The sequence below is a fragment of the Rana temporaria genome, chromosome 4 (genome assembly GCF_905171775.1).
Source record: "Rana temporaria chromosome 4, aRanTem1.1, whole genome shotgun sequence".
In the NCBI taxonomy this organism is placed as follows: Eukaryota; Metazoa; Chordata; class Amphibia; order Anura; family Ranidae; genus Rana; species Rana temporaria.
In genome coordinates, this window is record NC_053492.1 from 83,927,860 (window position 1) to 83,946,499 (window position 18,640).

The window sequence follows — 18,640 nt, forward strand, 5'->3', positions numbered from 1 at the left end:
CTATGCAATCCGATTCCTGCACCATTTCACAGTTCGCACTGCGATTCAATCTGGGTGTCATTAATTTTACATTGACAGCTGCGGCGGTTCGCAGATGGCAGTGTAAATCCCCGGAGATTCAGGTGTGATGCGGGAAATCGTGCCGATTCCCACGTTGCACAAGTGTGAACCCGAGACTTAAAGCTTTGGTGCTCAACCTGCAGCCTGGAGGCTTCTACAAACACGAATCTGTGTTTACCTATTGCCTTTACAGCAATGATTTCTAGCAGTCTAATATAATATTGTCCTCAGTCTGACTTTTTCTTGAAGCATGTGCCCAGTCTCTAACAACTCTCATAGCATGTACTCTAAAGTCTCCTGCATCATGTCTGCAGTCTCTGACCAACTCGTGTATCATGTCTGCCATCTCCTGACCATGTCTTGTATCATGTCTGCCATCTACTACTGATCACCTCTTGTATTATGTATGCCATTCCTTGACCATTTCTTGTATCATGACTACGGTCTCTGACCATCTCTTGTATCATGTCTACGGTCTCTGACCATCTCTTGTATCATGTCTACGGTCTCTGACCATCTCTTGTATCATGTCTAAGGTCTCTGACCATCTCTTGTATCATGTCTACGGTCTCTGACCATCTCTTGTATCATGTCTACAGTCTCTGACCATCTCTTGTATCATGTCTACAGTCTCTGACCATCTCTTGTATCATGTCTACAGTCTCTGACCATCTCTTGTATCATGTCTACAGTCTCTGACCATCTCTTGTATCATGTCTACAGTCTCTGACCATCTCTTGTATCATGTCTACAGTCTCTGACCATCTCTTGTATCATGTCTACAGTCTCTGACCATCTCTTGTATCATGTCTACAGTCTCTGACCATCTCTTGTATCATGTCTACAGTCTCTGACCATCTCTTGTATCATGTCTACAGTCTCTGACCATCTCTTGTATCATGTCTACAGTCTCTGACCATCTCTTGTATCATGTCTACAGTCTCTGACCATCTCTTGCATCATGTCTACAGTATCTGACCATCTCTTGTATCATGTCTACAGTCTCTGACCATCTCTTGTATCATGTCTACAGTCTGTGACCATCTCTTGTATCATGTCTACAGTCTGTGACCATCTCTTGTATCATGTCTACAGTCTGTGACCATCTCTTGTATCATGTCTACAGTCTCTGACCATCTCTTGTATCATGTCTAAAGTCTCTGACCATCTCTTGTATCATGTCTACAGTCTACAGTCAATTTCTTGTATCACACCATCAGTCTTTGACTGTATCATATTGTGTGTCTGCTGCCTCTAGCATTTAATATTCACTGAGGTTTATGTGTATGACCCTTTGGTGATGTTGGAGCATGAACCGCCCCCCCCCCCCCCACACACACCATATTTAAAAAAAAGTAGACCACCACTGCTCTGCTAGTCTGGTATCCTAAAGACACCACAGGGACATTAGGAGAGACCTTCACATCAGCAGTATTGTTACATTATGTTTTAGGCAAGGACAGGTCCACTTTTTCAGAAGATACATTACAAAGAGGTAGTTTAAACTATTTAGATGGAAAACAAATGTTATATAATCTAGAAATGTCCCTGGTAATATCAGCCTTATCTAACCGCAAAACCCATTTATTGAAAAACTTTGTTTTTTGTTTTTTTTTCTCTCCTTTAAAACTCTCCATAAAAGCCTGATTTCTGGAGCAAAGAATCTTGCAGCAAAGAGGCACAGGCTATCTCCACTAAAGCGCAGCTGCATATATTATGCATTAAAACCCACACTTTAAGTGGTTATCAAAAAGCAACAGGGGAGCGGAGGAGGCACTGAGACGGCATTGGGAAAGTGCCCGCTGTAATGATAATACATTGCTCCGAATCAAAGCGCTCAAGAGACTGTATATTATTACACAACATTTTACTGAAGTGTGCTAATTACCATAACCATCAGATAGGAAAAGGATAATTAGAATGGGCAAGATTGAAGATTGGTAAATGAATTTACGCATGCATTAACATGTTAAGGAATAAGGCACTTCAGAGCGCTGTCTTAAGCTAGAGATCATTAATCAGAGGATAGGATGCGCGAGTCAACTGTTGCCATTTGTGTACTGATATGCAAATGTGAAAGCGACACCGGCAGCCAAAAGTTCCGCTGTTATCTCTGGAGAGGTGTCACTTGTGGCACACGGCGTGCTTGAAAAATGAAAACATACTCAGGCTTTGTTATTTAAAATCTCCAGCTTACCACAGACCGAAATGAAAGACTCGTGTTGTGCTCGTGTTCTGGCATCCACAAAGTGCTAAAGGGGTAGTCTTATTAGGAATATTTCAGATGTAAACTCGAGTAAAAATCTTTTTTTATCAAAGTGTGCTGTTTTATTTATATGATGTGTTTTTATTTACAGGTTTTATTCAAATATGTACTTGGAACGGCTATATTTGCCCTGTTTACGTGCAAATGCTCTCATCTGACTGGAAGTTAACTAGACTGGGTCTGTCTTATCCAAAGCAAAAAGCTATCTGCAGTCTCATATGATGTTAAAACACCCACAGCGCTCTTTGCTGCTAAGCTTTAGCAGCCAAACTGGGATAACGTCCAAACTTTATATTTGTTACATGTTCCCATTACCATAGTATAACTTAAAGTTGTTCTAAAGTCAGAAGGTTTATCTTAATGCCGATAAACAACTTTAGTGTGCAGCAGCCTCCCTAACACTTACCTGAGCTCCATCTCGATCCAGCAATGATGCACGAGAGTCATGGCTGCCAGGGACTCTCTCTCCTTATTGGCTGAGACAACAGTGGGGCACCATTGGCTCCCGCTGTTCTCAAAGACAGTGAGCCAATGAGGAGAGAGAGGGGGTGGGGCCCAACTGCGGCTCTGTGTTTGACTGGAAACACTGAGCAGCGGCTCAGCTGCTTGCTATGGGGGCACTCGGCAGGAGGGAGGGGCCAGGAGCACTGGTGAGGGACCCAAGAAGAGGAGGATCCGGGCTGCTCTGTGCAATACCACTGCACAGAGCAAGTATAACATGTTTGTAATTTCAGCAATTCGTGACGCGCTGTATGCGCCGGTCGGAAGGATGTCAATCAATTAAGAATGCCCAGTCCCGCAGATTACTTACCCGGAAGCGGCGGTGAAAATACGGTATGTACGGCACTGAAAAAAAAATAACAGCCGATTGTCATTCTGACAACTTGGCTGAATGTCATGTTAACCACTTAACGACCGCCCACTGTAAATATACGTCCTGTTTTTAAAGATGGATATCTCGGTAACGGCAGCAGCTGCTGCCACAACCAAAATATCCATCTCTTCAGTGAGCGGTCCTGTCAACGATAATGGCGGTCTCCTCCCGCCGCTCTCCCGCGCCCTCCGCCGCTTACTGGAGCCGTTGGTAGCGGCGGAGGCGATCGGGTCCTGCTGCCTGCTGTGTGGGGATGCGAGTGAGGGCAAGACGGCCCCCACCCGTCCCCATAGCATTGCTGGGCGGAAGTGACGTCAAAACGTCAGTCCCGCCCATGTGTCTTAAAGAGACATTTTTTTGTTGTCATTTGAAAAAATTGCAAAAATTATGAGATCTGAGATCTTTTTGACCCCAGATCTCATATTTAAGAGGACCTGTCATGCTTTTTTATATTACAAGGGATATTTACATTCCTTGTAATAGGAATAAAAGTGATACTTTTTTTTTTTTTATTTCAGTGTAAAAAATTATAAAATAAAAATAAAAAATAACATTTAAAGCCCCCCGTCCCGACGAGCTTGCGTGCAGAAGCCAACGCATACGCAAGTAGCGCCTGCATATGAAAAAGGTGTTCAAACCACACAAGTGAGGTATCTCTGCGATCGTTAGAGCGAGAGCAATAATTCTAGCCCTAGACCTCCTCTGTAGCTCAAAAAATCCAACCTATAGAATTTTTTAAACGTGGCCTATCGAGATTTTTAAGGGTAAAAGTTTGACGCCATGCCACGAGCGGGTGCAATTTTTAAGCGTGACATGTTGGGTATCATTTTACTCGGCGTAACATTATCTTTCACAATGTATAAAAAAATTGGGCCAAATTTATTGTTGTCTTATTATTTAATTAAAAAAAGTGAATTTTTTCCAAAAAAAAGTGCGCTTGTAAGACCGCTGCGCAAATACGGTGTGACAAAGTATTGCAATGACCGCCATTTTATTCTCTAGGGTGTTAGAAAAAAATATATATATATATAAATAATGTTTGGGGGTTTTAAGTAATTTTCTAGCAAAAAAACTGTTTTAGTCTTGTAAACACCAAATCTGAAAAACACCTGCTGTCCTTAAGTGGTTAAAACAATTTTTTGGGGGTGAACCCCCGCTTTAAGTACACAGTTAACCACTGATCGCCCTAGATGTTCAACCCCTTCCCGGCTAGTGCTATTAGTACAGTGACAGTGCATATTTTTAGTGTCAGACTGTCCACTGCAATTACTAGTACAAAAAAATAAATAAAATTCCAGTTTATATCCCATAGCTTGTAGACGCTATACCTTTTGCATAAACCAATCAATATGTAATTATTTATTTATTTTTAACCAAAAATATGTAGCAGAATACATATTTGCCTAAATTTATGAAGACATTTTATATTTTTTTTTTAAAAAAATTTGGCGATGTTTTATAGCAAACAAAAATGTGTTAGTTTTTTTCAAAATTGTCAGTCTTTTTTTGTTTATAGCGCAAAAAATAAAAAATAAACAGTGGTGATCAAATACCACCAAAAGAAAGCACTATGTATGGGGAAAGGGGACATTTGGGTATACAGCATTTCATGACCACGCAATTGTCAGTTAATGCAATGCAGTACTGTATCACTAAAAAATAGCCTGGTCATCAAGTGGTTAATGGTGGGAACTTAGTCTGTTCCCACTTTGTCTCCCTTCACTTTCACATTGATATTGTTCAGAGTAGCTTGCATTCTGTCCAAAGACCTGCTTCAAAAAAAAAAATCAATAACATTAAGGCCTGGTTTACACCTATGCATTTTTAGTGCTTTTTGCATTTTGCAGATTTTCACTACAGAACGTGATCCATAGGAAACCATGTTAAATGGACTGTATTGCAAATCTGCAAAAAGCACTAGAAATGCATAGGTGTGAACCAGGCCTAATATAAGAATATATATTTTAACTATTTTAGAAATGTTATGCGATTTGGAACATATAACAAAAATATAGTGGGGTTTTCACACATCTGATTGCAAAAAAATAAATAAATAACGTTATACTAAAGAGCATTTTTTTGGGGTTGAGAAAAAAAATAGGTAATACTTAAAGCGGAACTTCCGCGGAACTTCACCCAAAAGGGGAAGTTCTGCCGTTCCTTTAATCCCCCCCCCCCCCCCTCCTCTGACATCACTTAGGTGATCCAAGTGACGTCTGTGAAGCTGCAAGGAGTTACAACTGGATAAGAGAAAAAATGAATCTGCGCCACAGAATATTTAAATGGGACTGACAGGAGATGGAGATAGAATCTAAATCTAAATAGTGGTATTAATAATTAAATTAAATAATTGGAAGTGGCAGCCCCTGCATGAAATAACTCCACCTAAATGGAGATGAGTAGTAATATGAAATAGCAGGTGGTGGCGCCAACTTAGGTGTAGAGTATAAATAATAACAACTGTCGATTAGGTATATCCACCTGAGTGCTGTTGATAATGTGCAAAAATGCAGTGATGAACAATAGATGAATGAAAAATAAATAAATAAAAAACAGGTGATAAAATATTAAATAGGTAAATATAAATAGTGCAATAAAGTGCTAATGGTGATCTTCAAACATGAGAAGTGTATCTCCAATTTCCAATATTGCTTCATGCAAAATAAATAAAGTGCTGCGTGCTTCTTGCAGATCCAGAACAATACTGTAAGCCTTCCGTGAAAAACACTCTGTGCTCTCTCCCAGTGGTCCCGCACTCACCGGATCCTAGAACCCCTACAGGGGTAACGGGCTCTCACAATCAATTACAACTACAACTACAATTACTACAATTACAACTGGATGCCTACATGTTGGCACAGGGGACCAATGCATTAAGATGAAAAAAAAAAAACTTCTGGCTTTACAATCACATTTTTGTTTTCAAGTTTTTGAGAGGAAATTTGCTATGGTGTCCAATTTATTCACATGTGTATACCCTGATAAACGCAACACAGTGCAACCTTATATACCTTCCGCCATCTTCCCCTTTTCCAATAGCAATCATGGCATCCAGATCTGTTCCCTTCAAGCCAAACATTAGCAGTTCCTTGGCGGCATCCACATTTTCAGGAACCCGTTCAAGACATTCGTGTAGAACCCAGGACCGCTTCTTAATCTTACTCTGGAATTAAAAACACAGAAAGTGAACCTTCGGTGATAAATTGCTGTGACGGCAAAGTTGCATTGACCTGTGCCCAGCTCATTGGCTGCACTCACCTGTGACCAGTTTGCAAGTCAAGTGTCCGTCTCACAAGCCTGCGCTCACCTGTTCCTAGCATATTAGCATGCATATACCCGAGTCAAGCTCACTGGCCTGCACTCACCTGTTACTATCTTATTAACATGCATATACCCAAGTCAAGCTCACTTGCCTGCACTCACCTGTTCCTAGCATATTAGCATGCATATACCCGAGTCAAGCTCACTTGCCTGCACTCACCTGTTCCTAGCATATTAGCATGCATATACCCAAGTCAAGCTCACTTGCCTGCACTCACCTGTTCCTAGCATATTAGCATGCATATACCCGAGTCAAGCTCACTTGCCTGCACTCACCTGTTCCGAGCATATTAGCATGCATATACCCAAGTCTAGCTCACTTGCCTGCACTCACCAGTGCCCAGCTCATTAGCCTGCATTCACCCAAGCCAGGCTGGCTCACTGCCTGTGCCCACCATTGCCCAGCTCTCTAATCTGCATTTATTTGTGCCCAGTTATCTAGCTTGCATTTACCTGTGTCTAGTTTACAAGGCTGCATTCACTAGTGACCAGCTCATTAACATGCATTAATTCATTCCCAGCTCATTAGTCCGCATTCACCTGCATTTACTTAATTGTCCTGCACTCATTTGTTCTCAGCCCTCTAGCCTTTGCTCACCTGTGCTCTGCTTTCAAGCCTGCGATCACCTATGTTCAGTTTTCCAGTCTGCACCCATCTATGCTCACCTTAAAAAATGGCACTCACCTGTGCTTAGCTTAAAAAACTGCACTTACCTATGCTCGGCTTAAAAGTCAGCACCTATACTCAACCTAAATTCATGCACTGGCTCAGCTTAAAACCTGCATTCACCCGTTACTGCATTCATAGTGCATTACCTATGTACCTAGGAGTATTCATTACATACGAAGGCACTGCTTTCTGACTGTGCCCTGCTAATCCTCTTATCTCTCTACAAGTCTACCAGACAGGATAATCAAGTCACTAAAACTATCATGCATGTGTCATTTGCAAATGCAATCATTATTTTCAGCACTGAGATAGCAATTTTCAGCTGTTTCTGTCAAAATAATGATTGTTCTAGTAAATGACAAGCAATATATGTCAAAGAATTCAGCGTAATGTCTGCCTGATTAAAATCAACAGATGCTAGGCAGGCTCTAATGATGTGAAACACCCACAATATTTCCTCTATGCAGAGACGTATTTGTGCAGGCTTTAGGAGCAGCCATTGTTTTATTCACTGCAAAAAATAAATAAGTATTGATTAGGCTAATGCGGACATGGCCCTATGGATTCATGTGAAGAGTGAATTTGAGAATTAGGTCTGTTCTAAAAGTCTCCGATGCAGTTTGTGTCTTCAACACAAATGGCTGCTTCAGCTTATACGGCCAGCACAAACAACAACAAAACGCTACAAAATTCTGGCTCTCCGCAACGGAAAGACCTTCTGGATGATTAATATGAATGACAGGTCTCTATAAAATGCACAGACCAGATGCCTCAGCCCCTGTGGCTGCACAGTGCAGTGGGGGTTAAAAACACTTGATAATACTAATCTATTCTTTATGCAGAGAATTTGTAAAGCTATTATTTCTTCCTAGTTGATTTGTATAAGCTAATTATGCTGCCGTCATTAGCCTGTTATAAATAGGAAGAAAGATAATCATAAAGAAAAAAAAATGAATACATTTGCTGAAATTAATTCTGCACAAGGTCAGAAAAAAATAACTACCTGAACATCATAAAAATTTAAATAATAGGTAGGAAACAAAATTAAATTAGAATAATATTATGCAGGGAGGTTTTGTGCTTTTTTGTTTCAAAAAGGATTATCAAAATAATCCAAGTTTGCAAGGAAGTACAGCTACACTCATTATGTCATTGACATAATTAGGGCCTTTTGTTGAAGCAGTGAATTGGTTATAAAAAATATAAACTGCAAATTGTTATCCTAATTTTCTGTTCCAGTGAATCATGGAAATGTATGCATAAAGTGTAAGCATTCCTGCAAGTGTCTACAGTCCATTTATGGTTATTGGAACGCTAGTTTTCTATTGGGGAGTTCCCAGTCCCAAAAACTTGGTGATGTCATTTCAGTTTGTGATATTTTGGGACGGATAGGTTTAAAATTCGTATAAGGTATTTATGTTATATAAGGGGTTAAATTAGTGTTCCTGTAACTGCTTTAGGGAAGAACTGGAGTCCCAACTGGGGCTTCTGTATAGTTCAGGCATTATATCGCTTTGGAGAGCCATCAGTGCAGGACCAGTGCAGTAGCTCCTCTTGTGTCACTAAGGTAAACTTATAGATATCAGTGAAGCTTTGCAGTCTGTAGGGTGAAATTATTTGCCTTTCCTTCCATTGACTATTAATATAGGAGACAGTCTTCCTCCCATTGCTCATCAGTGTAAGAAGCATACTACCCATTGATCAATAAAAGGTGCATTATCCATCTCACTGACCAACAATTTAAGGTGCATTATCCATCAATCTGATCAACAATGTAAGCGCCATTCTTACCAACTCATCATCAATGAAAAGAGCATTCTTTTTCCCACAGATCACCAATGTAAGCACCATTCTTGCAACAGAACATCAATGAAAGGGGCATTTTTTTCCCACTGACCACCAATGTAAGAGCAATTCTTCCCACTGATCACCAATGTAATGGCCATTCTTCCCACTGATCACCAATGTAATGGCCATTCTTCCCACTGATCACCAATGTAATGGCCATTCTTCCCACTGATCACCAATGTAATGGCCATTCTTCCCACTGATCACCAATGTAATGGCCATTCTTTCCACTGACCACGAATGTAAGGGTCATTCTTCCCACTGATCACCAATATAAGGGCCATTATTCCTGCCACTGATCATCAATGAACGGGGCCATTATTCCTCCCACTGATCATCAATGAAAGGGGTATTCTTTCCACTAACCGCCAATGTAAGTGGCATTCCACCTCCCCTTCCCACTCACCACCAACATAAAGGGAAATTCTTCAAATGACTACCAATGTAAGGGGCATTCTTCCTACCACTTATCACCATCTTAAGAGGCATTCTTTCACCTGACCACCAATGTAAGTGGAATTCTCCCTCCTACTAACTATCAATGTAAGGAGCATTCTTCTTCCCACTGACCATAAATGTAAAGGGTATTCTTCTAGCCATTCACTAATAAAGTAAAAGGGTGCTTCTCCTACTGACCACTTTTTTTTAGGTGAGCAGCTGAGCCCTTGATCCCCAATTTACCTATTGTAGCTGTTGTTTAATGTATAACCATTGACTGTCATTTTAATTTTAAACATGCTTCTGATGAAGCGGCTTAAGCCATGAAACTAGTCAAGAAGATTGTCATGACCCTCAACCCACTGTTCTTCTCCCCCTTTGGGGATTATTATACTGGTGTTGTGTATGGTCGTTACTATTTTAATTTTGTACCCCTTGTTGTGTCCTATTGATGCTGTACTTAATAAAAAATGTTATCTATATTTGCATTTGTACATTTTCATGTCATATTCATATGATATTCATATGATATTCATGTCACCAGTACCGTGATAGTCCAACCATGGCCCCACCCCCTTCTCTTTGGTTTGGGGACCCTAGATTGAATTGCTCTATACTGACCACTAAAGTAGGGGGGGGGCACCAAAGCACTGACCCCCAACCTAAGTGGAAACTACTGCACTGAAATTTGTGAATTTATCTGCTTGTTTTAATTAAAGTGTTGTACTAAAATACATATGAACTGGTATCATCATAGCAGAAGGCCTGTACAAGTGTCCAAGGTATAATGTAGAGATAGGGGGTGCACACGTTTTTGTTGTTTGTTATTCAACTAGAAAATGTTTTTAAAAATGGCATTGGATACCCATCATTTAGGCTAGTGAAAGGAATAAACAAGAGTAAGTAGGGTAAATCCTGAGAACAAACAAACAAAAACGTACATCATGGTGGTTAAGGTCAAGGCAGCCATGCAGAAAGTGAACAAGAGAGTCTCAGGAACTGACAACTGTATTACTAGAGATGTAAAGATCTCAGAGAGATTTGGACTTTGCTCTGCCAAAAATGCCAACAGCCAAGTTCACACTTTTTAAAAGCACCATCAGGGAATCAATGACATATAAAACAATCTTCTTAAGGCAAGTAGGAGCATTAGAGTTACAGTAAAGGTCTCTCCAGAGGGGAATCCATCTTTTTTGAAGAGGGGGGGGGGGGTGCACATAAAGAAAAAGTGTAAAGCTTCAATGCCATGGTATTTCAGCTTTTGCTGGTCCACCTGGGATGTCATGAGATTAAAATTGCTCTAATCTCAGCTGCAACTGCAATTCTATTTCCAACGCACAATTCTGTTTATTGAAAGGTTCAACGCTATCCAAAACAATTTTTTTTAATAAAAAGGTATATTTTTATTTATAATTACATTTTATAAAGTACATTTCCTTGCAGATAGTTTTCGTTAGAACAACTACCCCCAGGGAAAATGTCCCCCTTTATTCTTGTTCCAATGACACCTCAAAAATGTTGAGTCTGCCCTTAAATGGGTTGTAAACCTACGTGTTTTTTTACCTTAATGCATCTTATGCATTACGGTGAAAAAATAGGATTTTTATAACAGCTTACCTGTAAAATCCTTTTCTTGGAGTACATCACGGGACACAGAGTCTTAATCATTACTATCTGGGTTATATTCCACCATCAGGTGCTGGACACTGGTGTAATCAATTAGAACAGGAAGTTCCCTCCCTATATAACCCCTCCCATACTGGGAGCTCCTCAGTTTTTGTCCCAAGCAATAAGTGTCCCAATATCCCCAAACAAGAGGGGTGGGGACTCTGTGTCCCGTGATGTACTCCAAGAAAAGGATTTTACAGGTAAGCTGTTATAAAAATCCTATTTTCTTTATCGTACATCACGGGACACAGAGTCTTAATCATTACTATCTGGGATGTCCTAAAGCAATGCTTACTGAGGGGAGGGAGACACCAATAATGCAGACTGCCATCAGACACGAGGAATTCTAATGCTGCCTGCCGCATATTGTGCCAACAAAAAAAGGCTGCATCCTCCTGCCGTCTTATGTTCACTTGATAGGATTTAGTGAACGTAAGCACAAACGACCAAGTTGCAGGTCTGGCAAATCTGAGTCATAAAGGCTTGGTAATGCACCCTGCATGAAGTGCTTACTATCCTGGTAGGGTGTACCCCAAAAAGAAACAGGGGAAAGCCCTCTCTATAAACCACAAGCCTGAATAATAACCTGATGAATCAACATTTGACAATAGTTGATTTAGACGCTGCCTGCCCCTTGCTGGGGCCTCCTGGTAGCGCACCAACATCAGTCTTCCGTATCCGAGCAGCCGCTTCAGATAGGTCTTGACCTCTCTTACTATAACGAGAGAGCGCATAGCCATTTTAATAGCCGATCTGAACACTGTCCGCCCCATCTAGGGGCTTTCTGGCAACAAAACGTTAGATCTTTAACTGCTCTTATCTTTATTAAGAGAAAGCAATAACCTCTCCTTCCGCGGATCAAGGTCCTGAAAAAAAGGAAAAGGAAGGCAAGAATATCTTAATTCAAATGAACACTGGATCCTTCTAGCCAATAAGGTTGGGTGAGTATTTAACATCACCCTTCTTGTACCAATAATGAAGTATGGCTCTATACAAAGAAAGTTGCCAATACTCTCTTGCGGAGGCAGCCGCAACCAAGAACACCAATTCCCTCTTTAGAAGGATAAAGGGAAATATTTATGGTGCATCAGCCCAAGGTGCTGACTCTGTAAGCCAGCATACTGGATCCAATCCTCCGAGCACAAGGGCGCCTTAACTGGCGGACTTATACCCGTCACCCCTTGTATAACGGCCCAGATCAAGAGTGTGCCGAGATCGGACCCTTGATGGAACTTAAGGCCAGCTCCATCTCTTTTCCAATGTAGAAAGGTAAGAATTTTACCTAGGACCTACTACCAAGGATTCCACCCCTTGGTTTCACACCAGGAATATGGGCCTTCCATATCCTAGGATATCTGGTCCTGGAGGCCAGCTGTCCTGTATGAATCAAGGTAACTGCCGCTGATTCTGTACGCCCCGATCCTCAAGAATGCAGGCTATAACAGCCAGACCATTAATACCCATGTATGCAAGACAGGATGTAACCCTGCAAAGCAGGCCTGGACAAGCTGTAAGGGACCCTGGGTCCTCTACGATCAGTTCTGCTGTCCCTGCGCAGTAAGGTTGTATGGGCTATGCTGGAGCAATTAAGCCAGCTTCCGTTCTCTTCTGATGTAGCATGGAAGCCACGAAGGTTGCGGCCCTGGGGGGAGATAACACATAAACCAGCGACAACTGGGCCCCCAGGGTCACTAAAAAATCTGTCCCGCATGCGGGTGGATCCTTTGGCCTTGACACAAAGTTGTTCAATCCCTTGTTGAACCTGGACGTCAACACCCTTTATGTGCAGGGTAACGTTTCTGTGACATTTGGTCAGAAAAAAGTCGGGGTGTAGAGGCCAATCTCCCGGACCCCATTGTTGATGGCTCCAGCGAATCGCCTGCCAATCTAGCATTCCATGAAATGACAATTGACAATAGGCAAGGCACAAGCTCTTCTCTGGTAACCAAAGTAAACCACTAGAGAGGCATAGTCAGATTGTATTCAGACAGAGCAACCCTGTAACCTAAACGTTCAGGTCCTTAAGCCGGATGCTCCATCCGTAGCTCTAGAAAGCTAGCAGATAAGGCTCCCTAGGAGCTTGACCACCTTCCCTGTGCCGTGGTCTCTTCCAGGCCTGGATTCTATCCCTAGAGGCCAGTCCTCGCAACCTGCTCCCAGGTAACGGGTATGAAGGATATTCCCTTCTGCCAATCATTCAGTTAAGAACCCTAAACTGAAATTCCAGCATATCCCTGGGACAAGACTCCTAGGATAATGCTAAGTTAGGATCCACTCGTTCCAGGCCGACAGAGCAAAGTTTATATCAGCCTTGAATAAAACTGAGCATAGGGAACTGTGTTTGAATAAAGCCAGCATATTCCCTCTAGACTGGGATCCCAACCCAGGAGTTCCAGATAATTAATCATGCTGGACTCCCCTAGGCCCAGCCATGCTACTGACTGATCTGTCAGCACGGGTTTGCCTCGGAATGACATTACTGCTAAACTCTGGGCCTTTAGCCCTGCTAGAGGCGGGCCCTAGCAGCCTTGTAAATAAACACACATGCAAATAGCTCCCCCTATGTGCATGTGGCAACCTTTAAAGCCATATGCCTCTATGGAAGCGTGTGTTCATAGAAGCGTGCGTTCATAAGAATATGTTTTCCGCAAACACACAAAAAAAGGGGGCGTGCTGTATACACGCATACATATAGCATGTGAGCTATGAACAAGCATCCTGCAAGCAAGTATGCGCCTATGTAAGGCCAAGGAATCCTGTATAATTAAGGAAACCTAATTATAATGCCTCCTAAGTCAAACTCTAGGCAAACATGCATTCTTATGCGATTCAGCAAATTTTCATGCGATCCAACATCTATGCATCTTAAGCACTCCTGTGCCGACAAGTACCCTTGTGGGACCAAGGATTCTTGTATGATCGAGCACCACTGTGCGATCCAGCAATTTTATGCAATTAAGCCTTTTAATGCGATTTTTGGCATTTTTGCGGACACAACCTCTCTGTGTGACCAAATATGCCTGAGTAATCCAGGACTCGGGTGATCAGATAACCATGTGTGAACCCGCATCTTTATGCACTCCAGCATCTTTATGCGATTTCAGACCTTTTTGTGGAAAAAAGCCTCTCTGTGTGACCAAATATCCTTGGGTAATCAAGGATTGTGGTTTGTCAGGTAAACCTGTGTGATTCCGCATTTCTATGCACTCCAGCATCTTTATGCGATCTTAGGCATTCCTGTGGAAACAAGCCTCTCTGTGTGACCAAATATCCTTGGATAATCAAGGACTCGGGTTATCAGATAACCATGTGTGATGTCGCATCCTTAAGCCCTTAAGCATTTCCATGCAATTTTAGACATGCCTATGGAAACAAGTCTCTCTGTGTGACCTAAATAACCTTGGGTAATCAAGAACCTGGTTTATCAGGTTACCATGTGTGATCCCGCATCTTTATGCACTTAAGCATTTTCATGCGATTTTAGGCATTCCTGTGGAAACAAGCCTCTCTGACCTAAATAACTTTGGGTAATCAAGGACCTGGTTTATCAGGTAACCATGTGTGCTCCCGCATCTTTATGCACTTAAGCATTTTCATGCGATTTTAGGCATTCCTGTGGAAACAAGCCTCTCTGTTTCACCAAAATAACTTTGGGTAATCAAGGACCTGGTTTATCAGGTAACCATGTGTGCTCCCGCATCTTTATGCACTTAAGCATTTTCATGCGATTTTAGGCATTCCTGTGGAAACAAGCCTCTCTGTGTGACCTAAATAACCTTGGGTAATCAAGGACCTGGGTTATGAAGTAACCATGTGAGATCCCGCATCTTTATGCACTTAAGCATTTTTATGCGATTTTAGGCACTTTGCTGTGACTAAACACCCTTATGTGAACATATAAAATCATACGAACAAAATAACATGTCTTTTTATGTGATCAACAATAAAACATGCTTTGTTACCGTTTTTTTTTTTTCCCCACATGCATTTTGAACATTCCAAACTCATGTACTTCATGCAAACATGGACTGTAAAGAGGCAGTTATGCTCTGCAGATGTGCGTCTCCGCAAACCTGCAACGTTAGCCATGTGCACAGCAGCAAATGTGCACCCCCCTGTTGTGCATTCGGTTAGCCTGAAGCCAACACCAGGATGAGGACTTTAAAGAGACAGAGGCTCTGGCCGTCTAGGCTGAGTGAAGTTATATGCAGCTTGGATCTCTGAAAAGACTGCAGCTGCAACCAGAGCTTTTGGGGCTTCTGATAGTTTTCTCCTCATTAACACCTGTTATCTGTCTCTGACAGTGAACCTTCATCCTCAGGTCTTTCAATCCCTTGTTTGAGGATTTAGAGCAGGGAAAGGGACACACCCTGTTTTCTGCTTGTGAGGCTGCTGTGAATATAGCAGTTAACCTCTTATAGACCTATACATGCAATGCAACAAAAAAACATATGCAGAGTGCTGCAATGTTGGGGGAGGCTCACGCCTGACAGGGCTGATAGCTAATTATGTGAGCTATCTTAAGTCTCTACAGGGGAGGATAGTATCATGCAAGCATGATAAAAAGGGGCCACCAGATTTAGGTGGCGATACCCCTTCCTACCCCTGAACCCTCTTTTACGGGGAGACAAAAGAGTCCCAAGCAAAAAGCAGAGGAACTTTAACCCTGGTGCATCAACAGCTGAACTTAGTCTAGCAAATAATGCTTGCTAACACAGCTAGATGCCGAGTAGGTGTCTTAAATGAATCTGTATCCAATTTCCACAAGGTGCTTACGTGCTCAAGCTACCGTGTCCCCCTGGCTTCTCTGACGTCTGGGCCTTTTGAAGGGGCCGCCCTGCGTCTGCACCATGAGCCGGCGCACGTGCGCCAGCGGCAACCACATCGTCACCCCGCCTTCAAAGCGCGCCCCTCTCACGCACGCGCGCGTAGGGGAATGGTGGAGGCGGGGGGAGAGGGAGATCCCCCCAAGGAGCCGTAGAGACTACGAGGGACCCCCCCCATCGTGGCAGAGCCTGAAGCGGAGGCAGTAAGCCGCACCCTAGATCAGCTAACCTTGAGCTTCCGTTCCTGGAAAGCATGGCAAGCAAAACACCCGGCATGTCCTCTTAGGGCCCTTCGTGGAAAACAGATAAGACATACTCATGTAGGGGTACCAACCTCCTGAATGGGAGATCTATGGGTATTACAGCCATCCTGTCTCAACAGACATAGTGGTTTCTTTGCCAAGGCACACATGCATTATAGGCAAGACCCAATAGCCCCTTCAGCAGAGGACTAGGACCCACTAGGGGAGGTATATGGGTGCCAGAGCCATCCTGTCTCAAAAGACTTTGTGGTTAAGTTGCCCATGCATAGAAGCATAAAATAGGCGAGACCCATAATCCCCAATGGAGAACCCACTGTCGGACCAAGTCCCGTAGGTACCTCCGCTTACCTTTCCACGCTGCAGGGTATTGCAAAGCAAGAGGCCCAGCCTTCACCCCTCAACGCGGGCTTCGTCTCAGACCTTCAGGGACTGGGGTCCATAGCAGGTCACCTCTCCCCTGGACCTATATAGCACCCTGGCAACAGAACAAATATTTGGTCTTTGACATCGACCAATGTACTGGAACCCAGGGTCCAGCTCTCAGAGAGAAGCATTATAGGCAAAACCTCGTTCTTCGTACCGAGGCCCGGGTACCGTCCACTTTGGCTATGAAGCACCTTGGACGGATCCGGATTTTATGGAGGCTTTTTACATCCAGCATGGATCCCTCCAGTGGAGCTCCTCAGAGCACATGTTAATTCGTGACCAACACCTTAGACACTGGTGAAAAAAACTGAGGAGCTCCCAGTATGGGAGGGGTTATATAGGGAGGGAACTTCCTGTTCTAATTGATTACACCAGTGTCCAGCACCTGATGGTGGAATATAACCCAGATAGTAATGATTAAGACTCTGTGTCCCGTGATGTACGATAAAGAAAACACCTTGCACTGTCCAGCCCCTCAGCCCCCCGTTTTACTTACCTGAGCCCTTTATTTCAGTGGGAGCGATCCCTCGTCGCTCTCTCCACTGCTTCTCGGCTCTTCATTGGATAAATTGATAGCGCAGTCACTGGCTCCCGTTACTCTCAATCAAATCCAATGATGCGGGCTCCAGGGGGCAGGGCCGAGTCATACACTCGGCGGCTATGGACGCCAAGTGTATGACACGGGAGCGCGCCTGCAAGGTAACCCCCTCGGGAGCAAGCTTCCCAGAGGGGGTTATCTATTGCGGGGGGGAACCGAAAGAGTCGCCGTGGGACCCCAGAACAAGAGGATCAGGGCCACTCTGTGCAAGACGAACTGCACAGTGACGGTAAGTATGATATGTTTGTTATTTGTATGAACCTATACAATCACTTCCGTCCCCGTGAAAACAGTCTACAGGAAATATAGAGAGAGGAAATTTAACTAACAGTGACACCAACCGTGTAATATAAAACATAAAACAAAAAAAAAAACTAATAGGGAGGTTTCCACCCTCCTCTTCTCTGTACAAAATGAAAAACGTTAGCAGGGGCAAAAGTAAATGTAAGGTGCAAGGTCACTAGCCCACAGCAGTTTAAATGTTTTTTTAAATGAAGAAATAATCATAATTACCCTCATAGGGGTATTATGGTTTATAGCTTTGTGTGTACAGCTGTTTATTATGCTGTACTAAAGACGTCTTTAGAAGGTTTGAATCTCGGTGGTTCAGCAGGGACTGGCCAAGATTCGAACCACATATGGACAAGATGCGCGAATCCCCCTCCCCCCCTGAAAAAAACACCACAATAGCTCAATGTGAGGGGTGACTGCGTTGATGGGGAAATTTTGAAAAAAAAATTCTGCTTAAAAGCCGAAAACCCTCAACTTGGTATGACCCCAAAGTAAACTCCTATGAAAGTTGTAGCACTCTAGCATATGAGCAGCAAAACACAGTAAAAGTCTTAAATCTAATGAGATTATTATTCACACAGCAACTAATGTAATAATGGACCAGCATTAATGTATTCAAATGTGATTACCCATCTTAAACACAATTGGAAAATATATTTATATAATTATGAAAAACTGTCTCTATCTAAAAGCATTTAGTCTGCAGCTTGTGTTTTTTGGGAAAATGAAAATGAAAAGCACAAAGCAAGCAACAAAGTGACAGCACACTGGGGTTGATTTACTAAAGGAGTAAAGGATGTTCACTTTGCAAAGTGAATACTAGTAAATAAACAGATGTGCTCGCTTTAAATAAAGGATTTAAAAAAAATGTTGTTTTTATCATTTGGGCTGCTCAGAGTATTGAGTCAAGTTATGTTAATGACATTTGAGCTAGTCTCTACTGAATTATACTCTCTGCTGATCATTAGTGGCACTCATTGTCAGATAATGTCACAGTATTAAACATTCTATGACACCTATTAGGAAACAGAAGAGAAAGAAAAAGAGGAGATGTACAGAGGGGTGCCTGGTACACTTTCACAATAAAGTCA

At 42.6% G+C, this 18,640-nt stretch overlaps 1 protein-coding gene across 1 annotated transcript in view; it reads right to left on the reverse strand.

Moving 5' to 3' along the window:
- NBAS (NBAS subunit of NRZ tethering complex) overlaps positions 1 to 18,640 on the reverse strand; it is a 975,710-nt gene that overhangs the window by 748,169 nt on the left and 208,901 nt on the right. Inside the window, exon 17 of the mRNA XM_040348578.1 lies at positions 6,212 to 6,363. Coding sequence (XP_040204512.1) covers positions 6,212 to 6,363 — 152 coding nt within the window. The remainder of the gene's footprint in view (positions 1 to 6,211; positions 6,364 to 18,640) is intronic.